Source organism: Hylobates moloch, unplaced genomic scaffold (assembly GCF_009828535.3).
Source record: "Hylobates moloch isolate HMO894 unplaced genomic scaffold, HMol_V3 SCAFFOLD_20, whole genome shotgun sequence".
In the NCBI taxonomy this organism is placed as follows: Eukaryota; Metazoa; Chordata; class Mammalia; order Primates; family Hylobatidae; genus Hylobates; species Hylobates moloch.
The window spans coordinates 52972721-52997210 of NW_026652295.1; the positions used below are offsets into that span (position 1 = coordinate 52972721).

Consider the following 24490-nt stretch of genomic DNA (forward strand, 5'->3'; position numbering starts at 1 on the left):
TAGGGAACCAACCAATGTTCCTTTAAAGATTTTGGAATTAGATGAAAACCGAGTTCATTTTCATTGATGAGTTTTTTCAATACTATAATTATAATATCTAAGAACTCTTGGAGGATAAGATAATCAGAGGTCAAACTGGTTTTAAAATTGCATTTCAAACTAATGAAGACCCTTCTGAGAAGGGTTTTTATGCTGGGCGGGGTGAGAGGTAGTGTTCAGAAAATATTCCTTCTGTTTTTTTTTTTTTTCCCCAGTCAGCGTCCAGTGTTTGTTTACTCCGTGCACAGTCTAATCACTAGCATTTATTTAAGTCTTCAAGTAACTAAATCCTCAGAGTAGGGCTGTTTAGCTCACTTGAATGATATTTCAGAGGCTTGTTTTCTTCATCTATACCACATTAATTTTGAATATCAAGGGCTAAATACATGTTACATAACCTTGTATGTACTTTTGCTTGAATATATGTGGACTTTACTCATTTATAAATGTGGCCCACGTTTTCCTAGGAAATTCAGAAAATTGTTCAATAATGAAATAGTTTCTTTGTTTTCCTTCTAGATAACGTGAAAGAGGATAAATTCAAATGGAATCTAACTACACTTCCCCATCATGGTAATGTTTACAAGTTATTATTTTGATCTGCATTGCAAATACCCGATAATATAATTTAAAATGCAGTTACCAGGCTTCTTAAAGATAGGCCAGTACAAAATAAATCATGTGGTTTAACAGTTCTAATAAAATGCAACAAAATCATTTCATTTCTTTTACTAGTGATGCATCAAAGCAACTGCTTTGCCCATCCATTATCAATTTATACATGCGCTAAGAAATGCTTAATAATTAAAACCAAATACTAGGTTGGGCGCAGTGGCTCACAACTGTAGTCCCAGCACTGTGGGAGGCTGAGGTAGGTGGATTGTTTGAGCCCAGGAGTTTGAGACCAGCCTGGACAACATGGCAAAACCCTGTCTCTACGAAAACAAAACAAAACAAAAACAAAATTCAAAACTTAGTGGGGCATGGAGGCATGTGCTTGTGATCCCAGCTCATTGGGAGGCTGAGGCAGGAGGATTACTTGAGCCCAGGAGATGGCGGTTGCAGTGAGCTGGGATCATGCCACTGTACAACAAGGCACTGTCTCAAAAATCAGACAAACAAACAAAAACCCAGATAGTAGATATTGATTACATTTAATGGGTATTTGTGATCATATAAGTTATTTGGCACCAACTGTTTTTGTGTACACTTGTGTATCTGTAGGAGTATAAACATTTATATATGCTAGAATAACTGTGTGGAGCCTTTATTCAAGATTCCCCTCACAAAAACGTGCAGCAGAACAAGAATCATTTTGCCTTGAGCCAATGAGCTAACCATAAGCTATATAGTTCAAATGCAATTTCTGAAGATTTATCGTTTATATTTGAAAACCTTGGACTGGGAGATTTTTCCTTCAGCTCAGTTTTGGCCCTGCACACTTCCCATCACTCTAGATCACAATGTGTATCCTGTGTAGATGAAAGATGATTCCAATAAGTCTACGATTTAGGTCTCAGTAAATTCATCCTTACTCTAAAAGATATAATGTTTGCCAAAAATAGGACATTGGTACCTCATTGTATTTTGCTCATAGACTTCTCACAGTGTTTTACAGATTCTGCATGTACAGCTTTGTGTTTACTTTTCCACGATCTGGGCATATCATTGCTTTCAGGATTCAAAGGGATGTGGTCCTGTTTGGAAGTGGCAGAGGCATGTGTAGGGGATGTGGTCTGTAATGCACAGTTGGCGTCTTACCTTAAAGCTTGCTCAGCAAATGGAAATCCGTGTGATGTGAAACACTGCCAAGCAGCCATACGGTTCTTCTATCAAAATATACCTTTTAACATTGCCCAGATGTTGGCTTTTTGTGACTGTGCTCAATCTGATATACCTTGTCAGCAGTCCAGAGAAGCTCTTCACAGCAGGCCATGTGCAGTGAACATGGTTCCTCCCCCTACTTGCCTCAATGTAATTCGCAGCTGCCAAAATGATGAATTATGCAGGTGGGTAAAAACACTCATACCTTACTTTCTTATTTCGGCACCTGATTCGTTATAGTCCAGTCCTAACACTTGATCTCATTACATTAGCTAGAGTTCCCACCATCATCCAACATGGTGTAAATAAAGCCAGACAATTAATATTTTTTTGAATCTGTGGTACATGTGCAGTATCATCTTTGAAATTCAAATGCAGAATAGATTTTTGAAATAAAAAATCAGCATGTCAAAATATGGTAGCCATGAAATAATATTATAAAAATTATGTGTTCAAGTTAGACTAATGAATTGGTTAATAGACCTGACATATATCTGCTTTTTAATTTGTTTTTTTGTTTGTTTAATTATATAAGGCTGTTACAAATTTATTTTGGCAAGGAGACTTTACAAACTTGGAAATAAATTCTTTCTGTCTTAGGCTGGAGATCAGGAAGAAGAAGGTAGCATAAATACTCATATGAGTGGTGCAAAGTCAGAGATAACCAGGTCCACACACATTTGTGTCTTTTCACAATGTCAGGCTTTAATACTGTTCAATCACAAAAGCCACAAGCTACGTGGAGTTCCCAAGGAGGCAGTTCTCAGTACTTCTCATTCACTTTGTTTTCAGAGCCATGGGTACACGGGCTCAAGCCACTCCACAAATCAGTCAATATTGCAAACCATACATAATAGTATACTTAATCAATATATAAGGATTATAGGTTAAACAGTCCACAACAAAGTAACATTTAACATTAAGAGAAAAGTGATAGAGAAAAGGGCTAACAAACAAGTCCAGGAAGAGTGACAAAAACAAAGATTCTACGGGTCTTATCTGGGCTGTCCATCGATCTTGCAAGGAAGAGTCTGATGTGGGGAGAATCGTTGGCAGCAGATGCTGGGTGCTTATGAGCGAGAGCAAGGCGGTGTCAGTCAGGTAAGATGGCCATTTTGAGCTGCTGAAGTCCTACTCTCTTTATGGCCACAGAGTCCTCTTGAGAGGACTGATAGTGGAAGAGTATGCTTGTTTATGTCCTTATCTGGTTGGATGCAGTCGTGTTTATATAGCAAAATATTTTGTCCCTGTTGGAAAAGCACCCTATGAAATCTAAGATGGAGTCTTTTTTGGAGTTACTTATGTCAAGGGTGCTCTATACAAGTAGGATTTGGACATCCCTAGCACACATGTATGCCATGACCATAGAAATGTATTCATTCTCCTCTTTCCAACCTCACACCTGTAATTCTTGGGGGAGTAATGTTAGTCATTTATTTATTAATTCAGAACAAGTTTATCAAGCACCTACTACTACTATAGGCAATGGTGAATATAAGGGAAACAAATGTCTGTGGATCTTATAGCCCAGAGAGAAGACAGATATTAAATTAAAAATGTATGTGTTGTTTCAAGGGAAACAACACTAGGCAAACAGTAGATACTGAGAGAAGAGATACTAAGCAAACTGACCAGCCAGTGCTTAGGAAAACATGTATGTGGCATTTTAGAAAAGCAGTGAGGGTAGAGTGTGCAAAGAGGAGAGAAATAGGGGCAAGATGAGAGATTTAATTGAGTGGGTGTGAACCGACCTATATCATATTTTTCATATTTTTAAGATCAAGCCTTTAAGGTCAATAACAAAGACATTTGTCATAATTTAAGTTCCAACACGTGTTTTTTGTTGTTATTGTTGTTGTACATAAAATAATGGTATCTTCTGAAATCAATGAAATATGAAATCAATGAAATATCAAACACATTTGATTACACTACTTTTCTCACATCAAATAAACTAAAACTATTACTATTCTGCCTTTCTATCATATTCTTACATCAACAATGAAACCTAATAATATTTTAACCAGCCAGGGCCAGGGGACACCATTGTTTCAATAGCAATCACTGTAAAAATATCAGATTTATCCACAGGTAGGTACCCAGCTTTGCGTGATTCCAGTGCCAGGGCTTTAGACGTGCTATCTAATTATCTGGAAGCCATTAGCATTCAACCTTCAAAGCATGGTATTTCTGAGCATCCACATCAAAGAAAATATTTTAATAGCAAGTGATGGCTCTGCTGCTACAGTCCTTGATAATTCCTGTGATAGACTCTGAAGCACACACTCTTACACTAACCTCCCCTTGGTATCAACACCTTCTCAGATGGACTGGCAGAGTTGATGATTTTCCTTAACAAGGACCCCCAGGTTTAACCACCTTTTCAAAATGTTTGATGTGGGGTCTGGAGTGGGATAAGCACTCAAAAAACGTCATCTCCCTTCCTCTCACTTCTGAATATTGTACACTTAATTTTTTATTGTACATATATGTATTTCTTCTCATGTAATTTCTTTCTTAGATTAGTTCAAGTGTAAGGACTGTATGTCTTCAATTTCCTTTCACTATGTGCAAATAGTCCCTTAATGAGTACTTTATAGTGGTGATGGAAATGTTATATAATATTAGTAGTCAATGTGAAAAGACAAATCCTATCATTTTCCTGAGCACATTTTGCCTTAGGGAGATTTCCAGAGTTTATATTAAATTATTGTTAATGTAATTCAGATGAAAAACAAATCTCCAAGTGGAAAACCACTTCTTCAATGAGAATATTAAGCCCTTTATGATACTTATCTTTTTTGCAGAAGAACCTGTACATAGGCAAAACAGGGCACTTCAGTTTTAAAATACGATTTCTGTCCCTGTTCCAAATTTTTCAATTCACGATGGGCTTTGAAATTCCTTTATTTATTAACAGCCAAAGAGGACAATTTAAGGGCCATTTCTCAATTACCTTTCTCTAGTACAGATACCCTCTGGGAGGTGAGATTATGTCTTGCCAATTTCACAAAAGTCTGGGTATTTACAGAAAATTTTAATACATTATATTTTTATATATTAACTTAAAAAAGTAATAACAAGGTATTTGCTTAGAAAATATTCTAAATACTTTTAAATATGTATGTATTCTTTATTCAACTGATTTAAAACAGATGACATCATATTATATACTTCTCTATACATTATTTTTGTTATTTTTCCCTAAATGTGGATTAAAGATCTTTCCATAATTGCATATAAGAAAATTCACACATCAGGGTCTGTTAGGGAGTCGGGGAGGGGGAGGGGAGGGAACTTAGAGGATGGGTCAATAGGTGCAGCAAACAACCATGGCTCATGCATACCTATGAAATAAACCTGCACGTTCTGCACATCTATCTATTTTTTCTTAGAAGAAATTAAAAAAAGAAAATTCTCAAATGTTTGAATGGCTATAGAGTATGCTGTTGCATGGATGTAGCTTAATTAATTTGCTTAGTCTTTTTTGGACGTTTGGACATATTCCAATTATCTTATTTTATTTGTAGCTGTTGTAAATGGGACTACTTTGAAGATTTGTTTTTCAGATTGTTTGCTGTTAGCATATAGAAATACTACTTATTTTTGTATGTTAATTTTATATCTTGCAACTTTACTGAATTTGTTGATCAGTTCTAAGAGTTCTTTGGTGGAGTCTTTAGGTCTTTTCAAATATAAAATTATATAATCTGCAAACAAATGTTTCTACCTTTCTAATTTGGATGGCCCCCCCTTTTTTTTCCTTCTCTTGTCTAATTGCTGGGCTAGGACTTCCAGCACTATGTTGGATAGTGATGAAAGTAGGCATCCTTGTCTCGTTACAGATCATAGAGGAAAAGCTTTCAGTTTTTCCCCATTCTATATGATACTAGCTATTGGTCTGGTCTGTCATATATGGCATTTATTCTGTTGAGGTATATTCCTTCTATATCCTGGTTTTGAGGCTTTTATCATGAAAGAATGTAGCGAATTTTAGCAAATGCTTTTTCAGCATCAATTGAAAGGATCATGTTTTATGTCTTTCATTTTGTTGATATGATGTATCAAACTGATTGATTTGCATATATTGAACCATCCTTGCATCACTAGGATAAATCCCACATGGTCATGATGAAAAATCTTAATGTGTTGTTGAATTTGGTTTGCTAGGATTTTGTTGAGGATTTTTGCATTAATGTTCAGGAAAATTGGCCTGTAAGTTTACTTTCCTTGATATGTCTTTCCTGGTTTTGGTATTAGGGTGATACTGGCCTCAAAGAATGAGTTTGGAAGTATTCCCTCCTCTGTTGTTGGAAATATTTTTAGTAGAATTGGTATTAGTTCTTCTCTAAGTGTTTGGTAAAATTCGCCATCATATCCTAGGTTTTCCCTTGCTGGGAGACTTTCTATTATAGCTTCGATCTCATTACTTGTTATTGGTCTGTTCAGGATTTGGATTTCTTTTTAGTTCAATCTTGGTAGGTTGTGTGTGTCTACAAATTTATTCACTTATCCATTTTTAGATTTTCCGATGTATTGGCATATATTTGCTCATAGTAGGCTCCAATGATCCTTTGAATTTCTGTGGCATCATTTGTAATGTTTCCTTTTTAATCTCTGATTTCATTTATTTGGGTCTTCTGTCTCTTTTTATTAGCCTAGCTGATGGTTTGGAGATTTTATCTTTCCAAAAGACCAACTTTTCATTTTGTTAATCTTTTGAATTGTTTTTTGTTTCACTTTCATTTATTTCTGCCCTGATATCTATTCATATTTATTTTCTACTATTAATTTTGGGTTCAGTTTGCTCTTGCTTTTCTAGTTCTTTAAGATGCATTGCTAAGTTGTTTATCTGAAGTTTTTCTACTTTTTTGATGTAGGTGCTTATTTCTACAAACTTTTCTCTTAATACTGCTTTTGCCATATCCTATAGGTTTTGGTATGTTGTTCTTTCATTTTCACTGTTTTAATACACTTCTAAATTTTATTCTTAATTTCTTTATTTGCACACTGGATAATCAGCAGCATATTGTTTAATTTCCATGTATTTGTATAGTTTTCAAAGTTCCTCTTGTTATTGATTTCTAGTTTTATTCCATTATCATCAGAGAAAATACTTGATATGATTTCAATTTTTTGAAAATTTTAAGACTTGCTTTTTAGCTAACATATGTGTTATCATTGACAACAATCTGCGTGCTGAGGAGAATAATGTGTATTCTTCAGCTATTGTATGAAATGTCCTGTAAATATCTATTAGGCACATTTTATCTATAGTGAAGATTAAGACTGATGTTTCTTTGTTAATTTTCCGTCTGAATGATCTGTCCAATGCTGAAAGTGAGATGTTGAAGTCTCTCTCTTTAGGTCTGATACTATTTGCTTTACATGTCTAGGTACTGCAGTGTTGGGTGCATATATATTTACAATTGCTATATCCTCTTGCTGAGTTGAATCCGTTATCATTATATAATCACCTTCGTTATCTCTTTTTATAGTTTTTTTTCTTGAAATCTATTTTGTCTAATAAAAGTATAGCTACTCTTGCTTCTTTTTTTGGTTCCGTTGGCATAGAATATCTTTTTCCATCCCTTTATTTTTCAATCTATGTGTTTCTTTATAGATGATGTATGTTTCTTAGAGGTAATAGATCATTGGCTCTTTTGGTTTTTAATCCGTTTAATCCATTCAGCCATACTATGTATTTTAATTGGAGACTTTAGTCCATTTACATTTCAAATAATTTTGGAATCCAGTGTACCAAAGTAGTATTTTATTTTTAATTGAATATTCTTTAGTTCATCATTCTGGCAAAATTTCATGGCTTTTTTCCTGAGTGAAAATTTATCTACTTATATATAAGTAGATAAACCATTCAATTTAAACTTAGTAAAACACATATTTAAAATGAATAAATAGCACGTAGGTACAGATCTATTCTCTATCTGAATGACAATCAATACTTCCAAAACTTAAATTTAGGAGATATCTTATATGTAACCATTAACTGCATTGGAGGAATATGTTTGTTCTTCTGGCCTAATAATTATATGTTCAGAAAATTTGTAGTACTTCCTTTATTATAAATTTAATATGCATGAATTAATCTTCACTATTATATTTAAAAGCTTATCCTTTAAGATGACTTAAATATTTAATTATTAAAAACAATGTGACTTTGGTTTTTTAACATAGCAGCATCCATGTGGACAAATAACCTCATGAAAATGTCATGTACTTATAGGGCTTTCATACATGTTTGATGTCAACCTATTCAAGAAAGAGTAAAAAGCAATTTTAGGGGACAAATATTAAATTGAAAGAATTTTATTATTGCATCCATTAATAAAAATATATTCTTATTGTAAAAAATACAAAATGAAATTAGTGTGCATTATCCAGAATTTATTCAATTTTATTACAACAGTAATCAAGTACATAGTCAGAAATCTTATACCTCACAACATATTGTAAATTCTAATTAGTCTGCTTAGTCCCTTGAGAAAGTATAAAGCACCTCCCATCCTGTGGGATAACTGACTTGAAAGGTCAAATACCTTATTTGAAATCACTTGGTGTGACACAGTGGCCAAAGGCTAGCCACAAAACTATATTCGGAATAAAAAATTGCCGATAAATCTCTGAAGTAGTTCATGCCTCAAATCGTCATACATTGGAATAAAATTAGTAATAAAGGAAAATCCGTCCGTGGAATCCTCAACTTAACCACTGTCTTTCATCACAAAAAGGGACAATAATTCACAAGATTACTCTACAATTTCTTCCACACTCCCTATACTGATTTTTCAAATTACAAATTTACTTTTCAACTATGTACTGGCATCTCAAATGCATTGTGTTCTATGTCTTTCATTAGGTGATGGGGGATCGCATGTTAATGTGAAATAATATTATTCAAAACTAATTATTTTTCTTCACTCTTTCTCTAGGAGGCACTATAGAACATTTCAGTCAAAATGCTGGCAGCGTGTGACTAGAAAGTGCCATGAAGATGAGAACTGCATTAGCGCCTTAAGCAAACAGGACCTCACTTGTTCAGGAAGTGATGACTGCAAAGCTGCTTACATAGATATCCTTGGGACGGTCCTTCAAGTGCAATGTACCTGTAGGACCATTACACAAAGTGAGGAATCTTTGTGCAAGATTTTCCAGCACATGCTTCATAGAAAATCATGTTTCAGTAAGTTCCCCAACTAAAATTATCTATCTATCTATCTATCATCTATCTATCTATCTATCTATCTATCTATCTATCATCTATCTATCTATCTATCATCTATCTATCATCATCTATCTATCTATCATCTATCTATCTATCTATCTATCTATCTATCTATCTATCTATCTATCTATCATCTATCTATCATCATCTATCTATCTATCATCTATCTATCTATCTATCATCTATCTATCTATCATCTATCTATCTATCATCATCTATCTATCTATCTATCTATCTATCTATCTATCTATCTATCTATCTATCTGTCTATTTATTTTGTTTTTGCCTATACAGTACAAAGAGGTAATCCAGCACAGACATTTTTGTGTTTGGTATTGCATTTGAAAATTTGCTTTCTGATTATGTTCTGTGTATTTGCTATTTTACTCACTTACTTGAAAATAGTACATTTTTAAAATTTATATGATAGGTCACTCTTAATTATCATTTATTGATTTCAATATAAAAAGCATAGAAGATTTATTCTATCAGATAAATGGATATATCAAGTATCTATTGCTACATAACAAACCACAAGTATCTATACTAACAAAACAATGGCTTAAAATAATAACCATTCATTTGCTCACAATTCTGCACATTGGACTTGGTTCAGCTGGATGGCTCTTCTGATGGTCTTTTGGGGGGTCACTCATGTGCCTATAGTCATCTGGTACCTATAGGCTCGGCTGAGGCTGTTTCATCCAAGGTGGTATTAGCAGACACCATTTTCTGGTGTGGTGTGGTTCACTTCAATATGACATCTTCAGCAATATAGCCAAAAACTCTTAACGTGGAAGCAGAAGAGTTCCTAATGGCTAAACCCCATTGTGCAGCTATCTAGTATCTGCTACTGTCACATTTGTAAATATTTCACTGAACAAAGCAAATCACAATGGCCAACCTCAGAGTCACTGTGGGAGTGGACTACATAAGGATGTGAATATTCAAGATCAGATTAATCAGGGATCATTACTCTAACAACCTACTATAATTGGCTGTCCTGGCCTATGTACAATATATTCACTCTTTAGTTTTTCTCCCCTTGGTCTTTAACATATCTGCTGATCAACCTATAATGATGAGATGGAAAACATATTTTCCAAAGTTATTGTTTAATTTGGGGACAAGAAAATTGATATTTAGGAATTTAAATAATTTGTTCAGCATCTCAAAGTGAGCAAATGGTCAAGAAGGACTTTTGTGAGTCTTAAGGAAAGAACCTAAGGATGTGATCATGTAATAATTCAAAACCACTCTATTATCCATCTTCAGGATTAGACCATGCAACCATCGATGTCCCCAAACTTCCCCAGGCCCCTACCCCTAGATCCCTAGCTGTAACTACCATATCTGCAGATACTGTTTCTAGAAGGAAGTAATGGATATTTACTGTTTCATAGCAAACCAAATCTTTATATTTATTGAAAAGTTTGACATTTTAGTACATCTTTCTTGATACGCACATGCAAGATATTCTCTAGGGAGCAGTTCTCAATCTTTGCTAAACATGAGAATCATTGAGAGATTAAAAATTCTCATGTCCCATAAACCAATAAAATCACATTATATAATGACAGGACATGGCAGTAGGACCAGCTTCATGGACATGTGGCCAGTGTAGTTACATAGGCCTTGTGCTCAGAAGAATCCCAGATCTGGGGTTCAATGCTCTGCAGTCATTGTCGAAATTCTTAATAATTTTCTTTTGCTTTCGTTTTTGAAATTCAATGAAACAATAAAACACACAAGAGGTGGCTTGGAGCCAAAGCACATGTGTGTTTCTGTGTCTTGCCATTTCACATCTTCCTAGGGGCAAGCAAGTTCTCAGCTGCCTGCTCCCCATCCTCTGATGCTGGGCCCTGCCCAACACCCCTTCACTTTGCCATCCTGCAACTGCTGCCAGACATTTGTCTATTTTCTAAAAAGTGATATTGAGCCTTCCAATCCACAGATATATATTTTTTTCTTTTCTGTCTTATAATAAATTTTTGTTACTTTCACAATGAAAAATAATTTCTAAATATTTTTTTCATAGCTTTTTCTGTCTACAATTATTTCTAGGTATGGCCCAAATATTACAATTGTTATTGAAAGTCATATTTTCTCAGGATTACACTGTCAAACTCTTCATGGTTGAACTATAGAAATTCATTTGATTTCCACACATAAATTCATATGTAGCAAAGTTGTTAAGCACTCATAGATTTTGACAATGTACGGAATTATGTTGTTCTTCCTTTTAGATAACCATATACTCTTCAATAATCACAGTTTTGTTTCCTTTGTTCAATACTCATGCTTGTTTTTAATCCCCCCCCACTTCCTATAATATCTAGGATCTACAGAAAAACAGTGAAATATAAATGGTGATAGTGAACACCCTTGCCTTGTTCCTGATCTTGAAAAGAATTATCTCATCATTTACCATGAAGTCTGACATTTGTCACAAGTTTTTTGTAGATACTGCAGATTGGAATAAAGAAGTTCTCTTCTATTCATGGAATGCAAATCTCTTTTAAACAACAAATGAATGATGAATTTTATTAAATGCTACTGTACATTTGAGGATCTCATCTGAAATTTATTTAGTACTTTTTAGTCATTGTCTTGTGGTAGAGTGACTGGTCATGGTTCTAATATTGTTAGACTACCAGAAATAGAACTAAAGTATTCATTTAAACACATTCAATAATCTCTATTTGTACAAAAAGGAAAAAAAAAAACAGACACAAATAAACCCAACTTATTCATTAGCACCCTGTCTTCTCCCCTTTCACATACAAATTTCCCAGAAGAGTTGCCTGGGTTCATTGTTTCAATTTCTTTTTCTCTAACAGGTTGATCCACCCTTTCCGGTCTGGCTTCTGGGTATAGATCCACTCACAAAGGCAGCTTTCCCATAGGTTATCAACCACATCCATTTAAGAGGGTCTGGAGGTCCTTGTCTTATTTGGATTTTAGGCTACCTTCAAGAACAATTGATATACTTTTCTTTCTTGGTGTACTCCCCTCACACCTTGGCTCCTATTCCTCTGATCACCCTGAAGCCTCCTCTTATTTCTACTTTGTAGGCTTTTCCAACTGGCGAATTAATATTTGTGTTTCAAGACTCAGCTGTAGATTCTCTGCTAAAGTAACGCTATAATCTTCCCCAAGGAGATCCCATCCATGGCCATAGCATCATCACTTCTTACATTGACTTACGATCTTTAAGGAAGACCTCTTTTCTAAGATTCCAACCCAATTGCCTGTCCTCCTACTTGATATATTCTTTAGGATTTTGAGATTGTGATATAACAAATAAGCTCCAGAAGCTCAGTGGCTTTACAGAATGGAAGTTCATTTCTTGGGAGCATAAGTCCAATCAGCATTAACATTGGTCATTTAGAGGACTAGCCTCTTTCCTACATGCAGCTCTACCTCAGCATAGGACCTCTAAGTGCTCTCTACTCAACAGAGGATAGGAAAATAAAAAAAATGTAGTTTGCCTCACAGTCATGAAGGGGCATTTTATGGTTTGTTGGTGGCAACAGTGCATATCACACACACTCATGGTCATCTGGCCCCAACTCAGTCACACGGCCACACCTATCTCCTAGCTTTGTGCCAGAGGCAATTGTAATTGTTAATCAACAAGTAAGTCTCTGCCAGAGGTTACCCTTCCTCTTCCCAAATTTCCATTGCATTTTTCTCTTCACACAGAGAATATGCTTATTCCTTCTCCAGTGGAGACATCTTAATGTTTTTCAAATTTTTATTCAGCATCAGCCACCAACTCGAAGCCCTGAATGTTAAAAGATGTGCAAGCTAAATGTTGTGGCACCTTGTAATAGACAGGCAACCCACTACCATCTTCCCAACACAGACACAAAACACTAACACACCCAAACCCCCACTATATACCTACATATAGCATCAGCGACAGCAAAACCTCAAAAAAAAAAAAAAAAAAGCCCTTCTATTCAAAATCAGGAAAAATGGGAGAACAATAACACACAGTGAGATCCTATACCATAGGCATTGTGCAGCCTCTCTGGCAGTGTGGATTTCAGTAAGGAGAACCTGAATCAGGTATCTGTGAAGTACCACCTTCTATGGTTCCTATTTTATCCTCTGAAAGGTTCTTCCTTGACCATATTTTTCCACGGCCATATCTGAAATAGGTTTGGCGGAGTACACCCTCCTTGGGGACCACGGAATGTTCGTAGCCAAATCCTGTTCATATAGTTTGAAGGACTGAAAGTTGTTTTAAAGTTTAACAGTCACAGACTTTTGCAAGCAGACTTGTGGCTCCTTTGGCAATATAATCTCTTAAAAATGTGTTAGATTTCTCATGTACTTGCTTTTTATCAGTTACATGTGCCAGTATTCACAATAAAAAATTTTTCTTGACTTAGTTCCCAAGTTTGCCTTATTTCTTTCCTTCCTCACCTCTGTGCCTCTCTCTCTCTCTCATTTAATAATTTAAGCTAATCTAAACAATAGACTGTGTAATAAGGTAATACTCTTAATCTGAGATTTGCTCCATCATTGAATCAATGTATTTAACTTAGAAATACTAGGCCTTTTATGACTGGAGATATTTTCCTTCTTTTTCTTCAACTTTTTTTTTTTTTTTTAAGTTCTGGGATACATGTGCAGGATATGCAGGTTTGTTACATAGGTAAACATGTGCCATGGTGGTTTGCTGCACAGATCATCCCATCACCTAGGCATGAAGCCCAGCATCCATTAGCTATTCTTCCTGATACTCTCCTTCCTCCCACCACCCACCTGACAGGCTGTAGCATGTATTGTTCCCACTGTGTGTCCATGTGTTCTCATTATTCCGCTCCCACTTATAAGTGAGCACATGCAGTCTTTGCTTTTCTGCTCCCGTGTTAGTTTGCTGAGGATAATGGCTTCCAATTCCCTCCATTTTCCTGAAAAGGACATGATCTCATTCCTTTTTATGGCTGCACAGTATCCCATGGTGTATATGTACCACATTTTCTTTATTCAGTCTATCATTGATGGTTATTTAAGCTGACCCCATGTCTTCACTATTGTGAATAGTGCTGCAGTGAACATACCCATGCACGTATCTTCATAATACAATGATTTATGTTCCTTTGAGTATATACCCAGTAGTGGGATTGCTGGGTCAAATGGTATTTGTGCTTCTAGATCCTTGAGGAATTGCCACACTGTCTTCACAATGGTTGTATGGTAGTTTTGATTTGCATTACTCTAATGATCAGTGATGTTGAGCTTTTTTTCATGTTTGTTGGCCACATGAATGTCTTCTTTTGAGAAGTGTCATTCCTTTCCTTTGCCCACTTTTTAATAGTGTTGTTTGTTTTTTTTCTTTTCAATTTATTTAAGTTCCTTGTAGATTCTGGATATTAGATCTTTGCCAAATGGAAAGATTGCAAAAGTTTTCTTCCGCTATGTAGGTTGTCTGTTCACTCTGATGATAGTTTATTTTGCTGTGCAAAGGGTCTTTAGTTTAGGTCTCATTTGTCAATTTTCACTTTTGTTGCAATTGCTTGTGGTGTTTTCATCATGAAGATTTTGCCTATGCCTATGTCCTGAATGGTATTGCCTAGGTTTTCTTCTAGGATTTTCATAGTTTTGGGTTTTACATTTGTCTTAAAGCCATCTTGAGTTAATTTTTGTATATGGTGTAAGGAAGGGATCCAGTTTCAATTTCCTGCATATGCTAGCCAGTACTCCCAGCATCATTTATTAAATAGGCATTCCTTTCCCCACTGCTCGTTTTTGCTAGGTTTGTCAAAGATCAGATGGTTGTAGCTGCATGGTCTTATTTCTGAGCTCTCTATTCTCTTCTATCTATCTATGCGTATGTTCTTATACCAGTATGACACTGTTTTGGTTACTGTAGCCTCATAGTATAGTTTGAAGTTGGGTAGTGTGATGCCTCCGGATTTGTTCTTTTTGCTTAGGACTGTCTTGGCTATTTCGCTCTTTTTTTGCTCCATATGAATTTTTTAAATAGCTTTTTTCTAATTCTGTGAAGAATATCAATGGTAGTTTAATGGGAATAGCATTGAACATATAAATTACTTTGGGCAGTATGACTATTTTCATGATATTGATTTTTCCTATCCATGAGCATGGAATGTTTCTTCATTTGTTTGCATCCTCTCTGATTTCTTTGAGCAGTGGTTTGTAGTTCTCCTTGATGATGTCCTTCACTTCCTTTGTTAGCTGTATTCCTAGGTATTTTGTTCTTTTTGTAGCAGTTGTAAATGGGAGTTTGTTCATAATTTGGCTCTCTGCTTGTCTGTTGTTTGTGTATAGGAATGCTAGTGATTTTTGCACATTGATTTTGTATCCTGAGACTTTGCTGAAGTTGCTTATTAGCTTAAGAAGCCTTTGGGCTCAGTCAGTGAGATATAGGATCATATCATCTGCAAACACAGATAGTTTGACTTTCTATTTGAATACACTTTATTTCCTTCTCTTGCCCAATTGCCCTGGCCAGAGCTTCCAATAGTATGTTGAATAGGAGTGCTAAGAAAGGGCAACCTTGTCTTGTGTTACTTTGCACATTAATTTTATATCCTGAGACTTTGCTGAAGTTGCTTATCAGCTTAAGATGCTTTTGGGCTAAAACAATGGGGTTTTCTAGATATAGGATCATGTCTTCTACAAACAAAGATAATTTGACTTCCTCTCTTCCTATCTGAATACCCTTTATTTCTTTCCCTTGCCTGATTTCCCTGGCCAGAAATTCCAATTGTATGTTGAATAGGAGTGCTGAGAAAGGGCATCCTTATCTTGTGCTAGTGTTCAAGGGGAATGCTTCCAGCTTTTGCACATTCAGTATGATATTGGTTGTGGATTTGTCATAGACAGCTCTTATTATTTTTAGGTATGTTCCTTCAATAACTAGTTTATTGAGAGTTTTTAACATGAAGCGATGTTGCATTTTATCAAAGGCCTTTTCTGAAACTATTGAGATAATCACGTGGTTTTTGTCTTTAGTTCTGTTTATGTAATGAATCATATTTATTGACTGGGCTGTGTTGAACCAAACTTGCACCCCAGACATGAAGCCAACTTGATCGTGGTGGATAAGCTTTTTTTGTGCTGCTGGATTCGGTTTGCCAGTATTTAATTGAAGACTTTTGCATCAATGTTCATCAAGAATATTGGCCTGAAGTTTTCTTATTTTTGTTGCATCTCTTCCAGGTTTTGGTATCAGGATGATTCTGTGCTCATAGAATAAGTAGGGAGGAGTCTCTCCTTTTCAATTTTTTGGAATAGTTTCAGTAGAAATGGTACCAGCTCTTCTTTGTACCTCTGGTAGGATTCAGGTGTTAATACCATCTTGCTTGGTAGGCTATTTATTATTGCCTCAATTTCAGAACTCATTATTGGTCTATTTAGAGATTCAATTTCTTCCTGGTTCAGTCTCGGGAGGGTGAAGGTGTCCAGGAATTTGTCTATTTCTTCTAGATTTTCTAGTTTATGTTCATAGAGGCATTTATAGTATTCTGTAATGTTTGTTTGTATTCCTCTGGGGTCAGTGGTGATATCCCTCTTACTATTTCTGATTGTGTCTATTTGATTCTTCTCTCTTTTCTTCTTTATTAGTCTAGCTAGCTATTTTATTTTATTTTTTAAATAGCTCCTGGATTTATTGATTTTTTGAAGGTTTTTCATGTCTCTATCTTCTTCAATTCGTCTTGGATCTTGGTTATTTCTTGTCTTCTGCTAGCTTTGGGGTTTATTTGCTCTTGGATATTTTTCAATCTTATCTCTTACTATTTCAGACCTACAAGTAGTCAGCTTTTTAAATGTTAGGGGATCCTTATTTTAATGCCTCTAATCTTTGCTTGACAACCAATTTCTACCTGAGTTCATGTCTCTTTTGTAAAACCCTGCTCAAGCAGCCAAGAGTGAGCCATTCATACTATCACTCCAGCTCTTTCAAACAACCTCATGTGGTGCTACTGGCCGGGTGGATATCTGATCTCCTTTGCAAGTTGTACCAAATAATTTGCCAATTCACAATTTAAAAAGGGTCTCTATCTTTCCAGCCCCCAATAGGCAGTTTCTCACCGCCTGACTGCTAAGAGAATTCTCCATATTTTAGGTTTAAACTATGGCAGCTGCCCTACTTCAAGGTGTCAATTTTTATATAGGCTAGGCATCACTAAGCCATCACCGATAACACATCAAATACCAGTAGGCGGAGACAATAATTAATTTCTGACTCACATGAAATATAACTACAGAGGGAAGAGGTGGGATGGGTTGAGTGAGTTAGAGGAATTTAGGTGTTATACAGCTATTTAGTGATTCCAAATGTTTCTACTGTATGGCCACACCCTCTTCTAAGTTCACAGATGCTTCTTCATTCATCCTGCAGATTCAGAAAAAGACATTACACTGGAAATTTTTAGGGGCCAGTCATAAGTGCATTGCACATGTACTTCTGTTTATGCTTACCTGTGGGGAGGCTGGGAAATGTAGTTTATACCTTGGAGGAAGAAAAGTGAGTTTGGTGAGTGGCTTGTCAGTCTTTGCCACAGTATTTCCAACAAAGTGTATAATCTGTCTCCCTAAAACTAGTCCTATTTAATTATCATTTGTACCACTCTATCATAGATAGATACTGAAAGATCTGAAATTATTTTTGAATATGGCCAGTACATATAACAGAGAACAAAGCATAAAGCAATGACTTGTGTGCAGTAGTTTATCTGGGAGCACATGTAAAGGAGATGGGGTGTCAATAGTCAGTACAAAGATGCAATAATGAGTTGTTTTCTAATTCAGGTTACTAAAGTTTGCTTCTTTTGGGACCTTCTAAGATGCTTTGTGAAATACCTCACTGAACTTTATTCATAGGAGAAGAAAGGGGAAAGCATTTGACCTTCGGATCCTGTCCCTCACTGATTTGGGGTGACCCCACTAGCCTTGATTCCCTCAAACTTGCATACAGTGTATGCATGAGTGCTGAGTGGGTCCCCACATTTCGTGCTTCAGTGGCAGAAAAGCACTGGGAAAAGAAAAATGAAGAGCATGGTACAATGTCCAAGACGAAGCACTCTTAGGTTGTAGCTGCATAAAAAAAGATTAGGCATTCTCTGAAGCATTTTGACGGTAGGGAAGGAAGGCAAATTCGTATCCAAAGTAAGTATAAATTCTAGTTGGAAAGCATCACTACCTCTTTCAAGTAGAAGGGTTATGGTGTTATGAATCTGCCATCAACCTGCTAAAATAAGATCTTGGTATAGGTATCTGTTGTTGCTGGAAGGTTTGCCATTCAGCATTGGCAGAACACTAACTGATCAGCCTTATGGAGAGGAAATCCATTCTGTCAGGCCCATGCATAGCTGCCATCCTTGCCACCATAGCCACATTCTTCAAGCTCATTGCACAAGTATGGTCATGGAGGGTCTTCTCTGTGGCAGATACTCTCTGCTGGCAAAAATCTGAGATATAAAAATTTGCCCACGTCTTGCCACTACCATGGGTCCTTCCACAAGTCTTTTTCCCTCATTCCCTTTTCTACAGTCTTCCAAGTCTGCTGTTTTTTTTAATCCCTTTGACCAAGCAATTTACCACTGACCATGAGTCTTACTTCTAGCCACTTGTCTTTCCATACAAAGTGAACAGTCAAGAGTACTGCTCATGTTCTGCCTGTGGGATGGATTTCCTTTTACCACTGTCTTCTAGAGCCACCTCTGTGAGTGTTTGTAGTCATCTGTGCATGGACAGTAAACACTGATATACCGGGTTCATCTTTTTGGGAATCATTTACTTAACAGATCTGATAATATCCAATGGGCACTAAATTTCAAATGGCAAGGAGCATTCTACTGCAGATGGAATGGCTTTGCTTCAGAGCCCAACGTGTCTGTGCTGTAACTCTCCTATTAAGTTCTTGCCAGAGACTCCAGATACCAACCTGAGAGCTTGAATGAGATTAAGTGTATAAAGTGACTATTAAATAGCAAATATTGTGTATATGTTAAACATTGTGCCTTTATTTTTATATTTTTAACTTTTATTTTAGGTTTGGGGGTACATGTGAAGGTTTGTTACGTAGGTAAACATGTGTCATGGGGATTTTTTGTACATATTATTTCATCACCCAGGTATTAAGCCCAGTACCCAAGAGTTATCTTTTCTGCTCGTTTCCCTCCTCCTCCCTCCCCCATCAGGGAGACCCCAGTGTCTGTTGTTTCCTTCTTTAACTCTCTGCCTTTAAAACCATTATTTTGATTCAGATTAAGAATTGAACCATTAGGCTTCTTTTATTTGATGCCTTACAAAGACTATAGTGAATACTGCTACACATTTTTAGGAATTTATTTTTTATGTTTTGCTTTTCCCCCAAATTTATTCATTTTTTAAATTGATATAAAAATTATATGTATTTACCATACACAAGATAATGTTTTGAAATACACACACGCAAACACACACACACACACACACACACACTGTGGAATGGTTAAATCTAGCTAATTAATACATACGTAACCTTACATAGTTATCATTTCTGTGGTGAGAACACTTTGCATTCACTCAGCATTTTTCAAGAATGTAATATATCATCATTAACTACAGTCACCATGTTGTACATCTCCTGAATTTTTTCTTCCTATCTAACTGTAGTTATGCATCCTTTGACCAATATCCCCCCAACAACCCTTGCTTTTATAATCATCCCTCTATTCTCTGTATCTATGAGATCAACATTTTTAGATCCCGCATATAAGTGAGATCATGTGGTATTTATCTCTCTGTGCCTGGCATTTTTCATTCAGCACAATGTTATCCAGTTTCATCCATGTTGCTGCAAATAAAAAAAATTCCTTTTTTTTTTCCATGGTTGAATAGTATTCCATTATGTATGTATATCACATTTTCTTAGGTTGATTCCATATCTTGGCTGTTGTGAACAGTGTTGCAATAAACATGGAATGCAGATATATCTTCAACACACTAATTTCACTTCCTTTGGATGTATGCCCAGTAATGGGATTGCTAGGTCATTTGGTAGTTCTATTTTTAATTTTTAGAGGAAACTTCATACTGTTTTCCATAATGGCTGTCCTAATTTATTTCCACCAACAGTGTGCTAGGGGTTTCTATATTAAGGTTTTACTAAAGCCAGCTGGTTCCCCAACTCTATTAGTAACAATCTTTCCACTATTAATGAAGAAACATGGTCACAAAGACAAGCCCAAACTATTGAGGAGTATTACTGGACATTAAATTTTTGATTCTCAAATCTGGCTAATCCTCAGAAATATAGAGAAAGTGTGTTGAAAATATAGGTATTTAGCCCTAACCCCAGTAATTCTAATTCAGTAGGCCTGGGGTAGAGCTCAGCAACATGTATTTTAAAAGTTATCCAGGTGGTTTTGATTTTCAAGCAAGTTTGGGCACCACTTCTCTAATCCACATTTGGGAAAACCCAGTCGCCAGCCATAGGTCCCAGATCCTCTTTTCACTTACACCTCTCAGGGAATAAGAAAAGTCTGTGCTCAGAAAGGAAAGACCAATAAGACTAATGCCATGCAGCTCCCAAGGTGGCCTGCTTCGCTCCAGTGCCCAAGACAATTGTTGGTCCACATTAGCCACTCAATAGATAGTGAATGAATGAATGAGTAAATGAATAAAAGTCAACCATAGTTCTATGGCAGCACTGTCCTTGAATTCAATAGTTTTTCCTTGCTTTTTTGGAAGTATCCTAATACTGCTTCTCTATTTAGAGCCTCAATTCTTTATGTTTCCACTCAGGCTGGAATTTTTCATTCAAATATTTGAGCAAAAGAATCAGGAATTAACAAGAGCAGGCTGCTACTGTTCACTTTAATAAAAACATTTCAAGCTCCTTATATTTTCCAACACTTTTCCTTTTTATAGATCTGCTCTCAAAAAGTTCGAGTAGTAGGAAATAATTTTACAGTTGATCCTTGAGTGGTGTCATCATTGTAAATAAGCAATTGATCCCAACACATTTTTTGCTCTTAAATGTGTGCATTCCTTTAATGACTGATATGGTTAGCCCCATCTGTGAATGACAGAAGATTGTTACCAACTGATTTCCAGAACCAGGTGGCTTTGTGAAATATTAACATAAAAACTCCTCGAAATATATATAGTCTTTTTCAAGAAGCTTTAGAAAAGAGCCTTTCCGTACCTGTTTCTACCATTTCATTTCTTTTTATAGCCATACTTCTCACCCATCTGTCTATTGATCCCTCATGTTAGATGTCAAGATGCTAGTAAGATTGGTTTATTCATCTTACTTGTCTGCATTCAATGGATAGATGATTTATTTGGCTGCATTTCATCCTGCCTTACAACATTTCATCTGTCTACTCCCAGTGAAGGTCTGGATTTAAAAATAACATTCCATTAGCGAGCACTTTTATAGAAAGTACTTTAAATACACCCATTTATATATGGAGGTGCATGATACATAGTCTTACATTTTTTTCTTTAAGTACATAAAAATTTAAACTTAATTTTACCAAAATAATGCAAAGACTGTGTGAAATGAATTAATAAAGGCTCAAACTCACTTTTGTAATTACATGTTATAATTCTTACTCTTATCTGGTCACTGACTGTATGAAGAAAGAAGATTACAGACTATAAATAAAACCCCGAGCTAAGTGAATTGTGAAAGACACTTCCCCTGCAAAAACTCCTCTCTCTCTCTCTCTTTCCCTGTCTTATGCACACATATATACATACATATATACATAAATGCGCATACATCACCTTCTAGTATAGCCAATTCATATAAATTAGGATTTCAGGAGCTTTATGTTAAGTTTTGGCTTTAAATAAATCACTTCATCTAGCCAAAACCACTGACTTTTTCTTGGTTTCTACACAAAACTCTAATTCAAGTCTAGTTTCCTTCAAATTCAGTCCAGGTGCTAAAAAAGCTTCTTGGTTTTCCAAGGAACATTCAACAGAATTTCTCTACTCTGTATTCATATTTCTATCATAGCCTCTAAACAGTCCAGTATTTGGTATTTTCTGGATTAAAATGGCTCCATGGTGAATTTGTAGTCCATCAGATTCATAGACGTTCACTTATAAATGTTTGTTTTTCCTCTTAGAAATAAGGGATTATTCCTCAAGGATCTTGTTTTTTTTATTTGCATTGTTTTGAATTCTTTAGAGAACAGGCATATGTGTTTTAAGTTAGCAATAAAGAGAATAATAACAAATAAATGGTTTCTTTAAAATTACTTTAAATACCATCCAATGTAAAAATGTTGATTTATAATAAGCTCTACAACTTTTAGGTTTTATGCTATTTAATATATACACTTAGAATTCTAGATATTTCTTTGGGTTGGGTCCTCAGGGAAAAATCAGTGTATTTAACCATTATTAGCTTTCAAATTTAAAATATAAATAGTGCCCCTTCTTCCACTCTCCTTGCTCAGCCTGACTCTTACATTTTTGATTAAAAACAATGATCGGCAACAATGACTGTAGAAGTCAAATTCTGTGCTTGGAAATGTAAATAGACCTTATTACAGAGCACAGACGTAGAGAGGCAATATAGCACCAATATGTCTGGGTTCAAATAATTTTTCCATCATTTACAAAATAAGTAACCATAAACAAGTTACTTCTCTCACTTTCCTTCAATTTCCAGTCTGTGAAATGAAAATCACAATAAACATTTCTAACTGAGAATGTTGGTACAAAGATTATATCAGTAAAGAAATATCTGGAACATAGTAAAACTCAGTAAGTACTATCTTTTATCATAGATTTTGAGGGATTTGAAAAATCAGGCAAATCAATACTTTTTGAATAATTATGATGTTAAACAGGTAATATGGGTAGAAAATTTCTAGAAGATCTAAGGTATATTTTCTTAGAATAAGTGACTTCTTAAGTATGGTGTTATCTTTGAATAATTTTAGGGTAGATAATCAACTGGGGCTATTAGTTGCAAACTTCATTGTGCATAAGAATCACATGGTTTCCAGTTAAAATCCAGATTCTGATTCATTAGGTCTGGGGTAGGGCCTAAGATATGCATTTCTACAAGCAACTAGGTGAGGCTGATGCTGTTGGTCTAAGGATCACATTTTAAATAGCAATTACCTCAACAATTTCTTGAGGACATTTTAAGAAGCAATGAATTTACTATCCAATCTCATATACAATTATGCGCTACATAATGATGTTTCTGTCAAAGTCAGACTGCATAATGATGGTGGTCCCATAAAATTATAACATCATATTTTTACAGTGTTTTACCTTGTTATACTGTGTTTTACCTTCTCTATGTTTAGGTACACAAATACCATTGTGTTACAAGTTGACTACAGTATTCAGTATTCAGTAACATGCTGTCCAGGTTTGCAGCCTAGGAGCAACAGGCTAGACCACATAGACTAGATCTGTAGTAGGCTATGCCAGCTAGGTGTGTGTACATTCTGATGTTTGCACAACAAAATCTCCTAATGATGCATTTCTCAGAATGTATTCTGGTCCTGATCATTAAGCTACACATGATTGTACATACCTTCCTGCCCTCTACTGGGAAATAGACTAACCTGATTGATATGATGCAGTTTCTAATCCAGTGGGCTTGAAAACTGGGGCATTTACATTTAGGACAAGTTTCCAGGTGATGCTGAAATTGCTTGTCCAGGTACCACACTCTGTGAAACACTGGCTTAGAGTACTCATTGATTCTTTTCGGAAAATCAGGTGGAATCTGGCAATGTTCACTTACTTAAATCATAAACATAGCATACACTACTGTTAACTCCATAGGGAGAACTTCAACACTAGTTCCTTTGAGATACCATCCCAATGTTTTTGAATTTGCTTACTAAGTCAATGGAAAAAAGATCTCACTCATAAGTGAGAGCTGAACAATGAGAACACATGGACACAGGGAGGGGAACATCACACACTGGAGCCTGTTGGGGGGTTGGGAGCTAGTGGAGGGATAGCATTAGGAGAAATACCTAATATACACGATGGGTTGATGGGTGCAGCAAACCACCATGGCACGTGTATATCTATGTAACAAACCTGCATGTTCTGCCTGTGTATCCTAGAACTTAAAGTATATTAAAAAAACCTCAAGAACTTCCATTTATCCCCACACGATAAAACATCCCCAGACTCAACAGAAAGAGAAGCATTATTTTTTTCTATTAATTAAAAATAAACTATTACTATATTCCAGAGGCATTAGTATCAAGATTATCGTGTTATAAACATGAAAAAGTAGACTTGGATAACTGGAAGAATTCCCATTGGCCCCACAATTTTACTGTTTACATTGATAACAACTGATGGGACAGATAAAAGTCAAGAGTCAGAAAACATCTGAATACTGAGTGTCATCACTTGATT

At 35.7% G+C, this 24490-nt stretch overlaps 1 protein-coding gene across 1 annotated transcript in view; it reads left to right on the forward strand.

The window, feature by feature from the left end:
* The window catches only part of GFRAL (GDNF family receptor alpha like), a 70692-nt gene that overhangs the window by 23780 nt on the left and 22422 nt on the right, over positions 1-24490 (forward strand). Inside the window, exons 4-6 of the mRNA XM_032141145.1 lie at positions 559-612; positions 1718-2048; positions 8814-9064. Of these exons, the coding sequence (XP_031997036.1) occupies positions 559-612; positions 1718-2048; positions 8814-9064 (636 nt within the window). The remainder of the gene's footprint in view (positions 1-558; positions 613-1717; positions 2049-8813; positions 9065-24490) is intronic.